General features: G+C 36.4%; 1 protein-coding gene across 1 annotated transcript; it reads right to left on the bottom strand.

Annotated features, from left to right (window-relative positions):
* Positions 1–205: 205 nt before the first annotated feature.
* Positions 206–3,670, bottom strand: LOC111992852 (probable pectinesterase/pectinesterase inhibitor 51). Its single transcript, XM_024024702.2, has 2 exons — positions 2,390–3,670; positions 206–1,043 (listed from the first exon to the last, which is right to left on the bottom strand). The coding sequence occupies exons 1-2, from the start codon at positions 3,447–3,449 to the stop codon at positions 358–360; spliced, it is 1,746 nt and encodes a 581-aa protein (XP_023880470.2). The 5' UTR covers positions 3,450–3,670; the 3' UTR covers positions 206–357.
* Positions 3,671–7,622: the final 3,952 nt, after the last annotated feature.

The following is a 7,622-nucleotide window of genomic DNA, read 5'->3' as shown; positions in this document are numbered from 1 at the left end:
TATTAGCCATTCAACACATGCTTCATCATTGTGGCCTAGGCGACCACAATAATATATAACAAAAATTCAATAGCCTTTTTATATTTGAAGTATACTGAAATTGATTCTTTCCTATCGAAAGCTTCTAAAAACATTTCATTTAAATCTTATACTAGTTTCATATAATTTATTAAAACCTTAAAGTTTGAGTAAGTTTCCTTTAAACTTCAACATTTTAAATAAATTTCATTTAAGCAAATTTATCACTTGACATTATAATATAAGGTTTAATTTTTAAATAAAACAAGCTCAAAAGTCTCTCTTATGACATATTACTAGCTAATCTTATCAACAACAACAAAAAAAATGACTAGCTAACTATTTGGATAGTGGAATCCACTGATTTCCTTGAATGAAATTCTCAACTGAATATGTGTCAATGTGTTGTGCAGGGATCTGACTACTCCAAGTTACCCTTTGGGACGTAGTTGAACCTGATCCGGAATTCCCAGATTCCCCATAATAAAGCGTTTTCAACGCAAAATTGCCACTCCATGGCAGCCAACCTAGTGGTGAAACAAGAGCTTCTATGTTGCACTGTATGAAAACTGTCCTGGAGTACTCCTTCCATGGCCTCCCCAAGAAATTCTTGTGTACTTTGGGATTGCTATGGTACAATTTCATATATTCCTCGGTGCCATTAATCAAACAATTTTGAAAAACAAAACCTGTTGACTGGCCAGGATCTGTTCTGCCATGTGCAGTGATGGCATTAGTCGAGCCTTTTTCTGGTTTAATTTGCCGAGGAGCAACTAAGATCTGGCAGTCTTGGAAAAAAGACGCCGAGTTTCCAAAAATAAAATCCACGTTGCCTTGAATCCGGCATGATTTGTAGAATTGGCGTAGTGACTGAGCATAGAGAGTATCCTGATTGCCTAGGAATTCACAGTTTTCAATGACAGATAAATCACTGCCTGATCTGAAGGCTACTGCTTGGTGGGCATCAGGACCGGCTGTGTTCTGGATTGTGAGACCACTAGCCATGAATCCATCTCCAAGAACAGCTGCCCAGGAATGGATGATTAAAGCATTAGAACAACAAGTAGTGATTAACAAAGCAAACTCAATATAACTGCTTCCTCACATTTACATTTTTTGGACTCAATTAATTCTTCCCCTTCAAAGAAGGATATCATTTGCATTTTTAGCTCTCACCAGTGTCTTGCAAGTTGCAAGTAACCATTTAACTATAATCATTTCACAATTTTACTCCCTAATTTTACCTATTAAAAAAAAAAAAAAAAAGAGAGAAAATCATTTCACAAGCACTTTGGTTTCGAAATAAGCTTCACATGAATGGATGGATTTGTGCTTGTAAATGTCACCCAAAACAAAATATAACTTCGGGTCTTTCATTTATTCAGTTAAAATTATTGGTTAGAAATACAACGGCTAAAAACTCAATAATTTATTCAATAAAACAAAAACATATATATATATATATATGTATATATATAAGGCTATCTTACCAATTACAAATTGAAACTTGGACATGTTTTCAGTTCAATTATTTAGGTTTCATCTATTTCGTTTCAGTGTTTTAACTTCCGTTAAAATATTTCATTCGTTTCAGTGTAGTAGTTCTTTTATCAACTTTTGTCCAAAACGATGCTGTTTTAGAACATGAAAGATACTAAAAAGTAAAAACCAATTGCAAGATTGGACGCTTGGATACCGCTTAATTGAAAACTGTTTACTTTGAAAGATTGAAATGAAAGGGAAAGAAAAAAGTTTGAATGACTGAATTAATAACAAAGAAAAGTTAAAAGGGTTAATTAGTAATTTAGCAGAAGAAAAAAAAGTAAAAGTTAGGCGTGATGATTGACAGTGGATTTAGGATTAGGTACTTGAGTGGAAGTAGATATAGACGTCGACCAACCCATGTGGTATTGTTGACTCACTCACGCCTGGGAATAATGGGCCATCCCCACATGCAGATGCAGTAGTGGATGTCGATGTGGAACTGCCTATTCTACATTTCCTCACTCAATAGTCAATACTTTGATAGGTGTCAATAGTCAATACGCTATGCATAAGAATTAGTTAGACTAGACTAATACTAGTCCTACACAGCCTGTTCTTCACTTCCATATTACTCCTGTTTCAATGATACCTACCATCAAAGTTCTTTTTCCCTTTTTTTTTTTTTTAATTCCTCTTTTTGGTCTGTACTATTTTATTTTTTCTGTCAAACTATTTCATTCTCTATCCATAAAAAAAAAATACATTTACTTTACGTCTTCAAATCCATTATTAGTTAGATTAGTCTAATTCCTATTATTAGTCTAAAACCCTTTCAAAAAATAATTTATAGAGTATAGAGTAGAAATGCATTGAAAAAGTAACTTACCAACTGTAGCCGTATTGTAGGTAGAAATCCCAGGCTGGCCCACATTCAAAGACCCAGTAATGACCGTTTTACCAATCCCATCTCCCAAAATCACGACATTCTTCTTCTCCAACGGAATTCTGACCGTCTCTTCATACACCCCTGCCTTTATTCTTATCACAAACCTCTTCCCACCACCGTTCGCCGGCGCTGCGTTCACCGCCTCCTGCACCGTCTTATAAGACCCACTTCCGTCCTTACTCACCGTCACGTCCGCCTTCAAGTCCGTCGGAACCCCACCTTTAAACCCACCACCGCCACCGGACTTCCCCATCGCCTCCCAAAACCCATCACGTTCGGTCCTCGCTGGAACCCACGAAGCGGTGTTGTTTCCGAAATTATCGTACGAAAACAACAGGCTCAGCGCGTTGCTCGTCAAGTGGGTTAGCGAGTCCAAAAACGACATCGTCTCATTTGTCAAGCTCGTGTCGTTTGCGTACTTGAGAGCTGACCAGCAATCGTATTGGGAGAGAAGAGAAGAGCTCATCCAAGCTCTAGCATTTTTGAGGTTGCCTTGTGGAAGGGCGTCGTTGGTGGTGATAGAGATCCGGTACTGTGCATTGTCAAGAACTTCAAGACAGTTGGTCGCGGCGGTTGTGCGGTTTTGGCTCCCTGAGGCGGAGGCTAGGATGGACTTGACCATTGATTGGGCTGTACGGAGATTATCAGAGGAGACAGAGATTGATGAGTAGATGAGCTGGAGAGGTGTTGGATCTGCAGGGAGTTGTTTGGATTGGGATAAGGAGCTCACGCATTGATCGGGGAAGCGAGTGGCTTTACAGACTTGTTGAATCAAAGAACTGGGTGTGGGTGTGGGTGTGGGTGTGGGTTTGGGTTTGGCTGTGGGGGAAGAGTGGTGGTGGCGAGAGGCGGAGGAAAGAGAGAAGAAGAGGACGAGAGAGAGGAGGGAAAGGAAGAAGAGAGTGGACATGGTGATGAGAAGTAAAGTAGATGATTTTTTTGATAATAAAGTGAAAATGGGTTTTCTGGGTTTTCTGGGATGAATGATTGAGATTGTCATTATATATATATAGTGAGTATGGGTATGGGTGAATGGGTGATGTTGGCTGATTTGATTTGGATATGGAATTGGGATATAGATTAGAAAACAGTAGTTGAATACAGATAGGGGGAAAACAAAAAGTAAAATTAGAAAATTGGGTTCACGGGCTCTCTTTCTGACCGAGTCACGGGTCTCTTTTTGGTGCAAAGTAGGAAGTGGGACTGGAAAGTGAGTCTGTTTGTCGTCGTCGGTGAAGGTAGGACTAAATAGAAGGAAACTATTTGGAGGTTTTTACCAAAAAAAAAAAAAAAACTATTTGGAGGTTTCGCTCCGTTCCACATTACTAAGAAAACTTTCTCGACTCATTTCCACCCCTTAGCCCCGTGAAGTCTTGTCCTTCTCCGTAAAACTTTATTTTTTGTTAATTTGTTTTACCGGTAGTATAATTTTTTAATAAATTTATTTTATTAATAAAAATATACTTAAAATTACAACTAAATTTATCCCATCAAATCAAATCAGTTTTTAGAAAAAAATTGAATAATATATCTAAGTGTTTAACAAAACAATCATAAAAAATAAAAATAAAAAAAATCTCATAGTATAACATATAACAAAATAAAGGCAGAGAACCACATTGAATAGAATAAAATAAGCTAATATTAATATGTTTGTTTAAATAGTAGAGTTTTAGGGTATGAAAAATTTACAATTATAACCCTTAGAAATGCGAGGCGGGGTGAGGACATAGAGGGGCGGGGCAGGGCTAAAATCTTACCCCATCACCTTTATGGGGCGGAAAAACCCGCACGAGGCGAAACAGGGAGGGGTTGGTAAAGCAGGCAGGAAAAAATTGCCATCCTCAGATACAAGGAAGGATCCCACTCATTTGCTTGGGTGGATATGCTGTGTAATTACCAATTACGCTCAACATTTGTTTATGCAATGAAACCACCGAAATTGTTGCCCACCCGAAATGAAGAGAGGACTAAATTATCTAGTAATTGCATATTTTGATAGATAATTACTGTATATAATTAACTTTGCCACTCGAACCTTTTTTTTCCCCCTTAAACAACTATTGAAGTGAAAATAAAGTTTTTTTTTCTCTTTTTTTTTTAATAAAAGAAAAGATAAAGTTTGACTCCAAATATATTTGAATTTTTTTTTTTTTTTTGAAGACGAACGATTCACTCATTCATTAATATGTAAACGGTCATAATGCAAAGCATCTACAACACTTGGGGGCTCATCCTCTATCCAATACATATCATCCACAATGTTCCTAGCAAATCTAGCTAAGGAATGAGCCACCATGTTCCCTTCCCTTTTTACACAGCTAAGAACAACAGACTACCATCCAAAAAAAAAAAAAAAAAAATCTAATGTCATCTACTATATGTCCATATAAGGAATTATTTACTGCAGATGCCGAAATTGCTCTCATGACATTTGAATTATCTCCCTCAATTACCAGGTTTGAGAATCCAACTTCCATAGCAAATTCCAAGGCTTTGTGACATGCCAATGCTTCTACTTCATCGCTGTTGTGCACATATTCTCCCTTTGCTGACATACTAGTCATCACCTCACTTGCATGATTTCTAATTATTGCGCCAACACCAGAATAGTTGAAGTCCAAGAATACCGCTGCATCAAAATTCAATTTGTAGACATCTTGCGCAAGGGGCTGCCAGTAGCTACTACTTCCTGGTGCTGCATTTGAGACAACAATATTTGCTTGAGCTTTCTTATATTCTTCTATTAGTTCAACTGCTCTATTATTCAAGCACCGTGGGTCCTTCATATGTCCTACATGTACAACCACGTTCCTATGATTCCATATGAGTCAAGCTTGAACAAGGAAGAGCTTTATCTCTATTGTAGATAACCTATCTGCCAAAGATTCAAAAAGTTGCATAAAATCAAATTGGTTAGTCTGAACTTTCTGCAACACGGTGAGGCTTCTTGCCCAAACATCTTGGGCTACTCCACACCCCCATATAGCATGAACAGCATCCTCAGGTTCCCTCTGACAGCAGTGACACAAGTTTTTCGGAACAACTTTGCACTTTGCTAGATTCATCCATATGGGAAGGATATCATGGCACGCCCTCAAGCCAAAGATTTTTATTTTCCCAGGTATTTTTTGCTTCCATAACGTGCTCCACATCTGCTGCCTTCCATTCCTATTTGAAAGTTAAAACTACATTTTTCAACTCTTATTGCTAAATTATAGTGTCTCTTACTTTTTAAAACTTCATGTTTAGCTATTTTTTTATTATGTTGAGTATTTTTAAAGGGAAGTGCTAAATCCACAATATTTACACAACACTTTCACAACAAATCATAGGTGTTAAGTTGTTATTGGTTCTAATTTGAATTCACAATTTAAAATTACAGTTTTGCCCACCCGTAACAACTTGCCACTTTGGATTTATTCTTATTGGTTCTAAGTTGAATAGTCTCTTTAGTTGCTACATAATATGTTGAAGTAAAATAGTTTCAAATGTATTTGGAGTCAAACTTGTTCCAACTAGAAATCAAGACAATTGGTTAATTTGAAAACTTTAATTTCTTTTTTTAAAAAAATAATAGCATAACTATAAAAACATCTTCTAGGTTTTGAGCTAGTTGCAAAAACACTCCTTGAAGTTTTAATTCTTCTTTTTAATTCATGGGGTTTTCATATCCGTCAAATTGACCTCCAATACTTACTTCCATTAGCACTTATGGACAAAAAAATCATGTAACCATCACATAACATGAATCAATTGATGAATTTTCTTAAACTAGTCATGTGATAATCACATGATTTTTTTTATCCATAGGAGTTAACAAAATTAGTCCCAAAGTCGATTTAGAAAATATAGAAACCTTAGGAAGTTATAAGAAAGAATTGAAATTCTAAATGAGTGTTTTTATATTTCAGCTTAAAATAATTATTTAAATTAGCATGATTATGAAGTTATTTGGAATCTAATATATTTCTTTAAATTATTTTTTTAAAACACAATTTCAACACTAAAAATGTTGCTATTTTACATCAAAAAAGGACATTATTTCAATTCTTAAAATTTCAATACAGAGTTTTAACAATAATTTTAGATTCCCAAATAATAATAATAATAATAATAATAATATTATTATTATTATTATTATTATTATTATTATTATCCCAAATTTTGCTATGAAACAGTTTAGGACCACAAAATTTTCACAACTTTTTGCTACAACTGTGCAGTGATAGAGTATGATTGGTGACGAGGCAGAGAGCCACAACAATAAGTGGTTAATCATCACTTACACATAGACCTACCATTTTAATAAGAACTTGTTGAAATATAAATATGAATATGAATTGTGGAATACTAGGATAGGATCTACATTCATTAAATTCTTTTTTTTTTTCTTTTTTCTTTTTATGGTAGTAAAGTTAAGATATCATTTTAAAATATAAAAAGTTACCATAAAATCTCAAAATTGTATATCTATTGGACTAGATATGCTTAATGCACTTGGGATAAAGTTTAGAGAGTTTATCATTGTGGGGCCCGTGGGCCTGATAGCCTCGGCCCATCGGGTAGCAGGCCCAAGGCCCATGCCGAGGAACACTGACTATTCAATGCTAAATTGAGGAAAGCCTCTTTTCCCAATCCACGCCGAGGACCTCTTCATCCTCGGCCTGACAAGGGTGATTTTCGAGAAAGACCAGGCCCAAAGTAAGCTGTCACCCTCGCATTTAATGCATTCACCTAACCCCTCTGGCCACATTAATGGGGATATAACCCCTTAGCAGGGCAACGTTGATCAGAGTGAACCACTCGAGTACTGATAAGGCATCTGATGGGACGGACGACCAGAAGAGAGGCAAATGAATGATCAACAGATGGAATAAGGAGATAGGAAGATGAAGACTATATAAGGAAAGCAAGTAGAGTAAGAAAAGGAGGAGGAAAAAAGAGAAGAAAAAGGCTTCCTCAGCCATGGGCCGAGGAGCCTCCTCCCAGTTGTATAGAAAATCTAAGTATCTTTTTATAAATAAAAGTTCATGCTTGATGAACGACGGCCAGCGCCTAAACCTTTAACCCACTCTCTATAAATTTATTGTTTGGGCTTATTGGGCTGAAAACTCAGTCATATTCAGGGTCAATCCAAATTGAGTCCCTACAATTGGCGCCGTCTGTGGGA

This window comes from Quercus suber, unplaced genomic scaffold, assembly GCF_002906115.3.
Source record: "Quercus suber isolate HL8 unplaced genomic scaffold, Cork oak 2.0 scaffold_125, whole genome shotgun sequence".
Classification (NCBI taxonomy): Eukaryota; Viridiplantae; Streptophyta; class Magnoliopsida; order Fagales; family Fagaceae; genus Quercus; species Quercus suber.
Note: the sequence above shows the minus strand (reverse complement) of the source record. Positions and strands in the feature narration are given on the sequence as shown.

Excerpts from the sequence above, each read along its gene's own strand:
- LOC111992852 (XM_024024702.2), bottom strand. The coding sequence starts at position 3,449 with ATGACAATCTCAATCATTCATCCCAGAAAACCCAGAAAACCCATTTTC. Across the intron at positions 1,044-2,389 it reads CTACAATACGGCTACAGTTG|CTGTTCTTGGAGATGGATTC; the intron begins GTAAGTTACTTT and ends ATTCCTGGGCAG.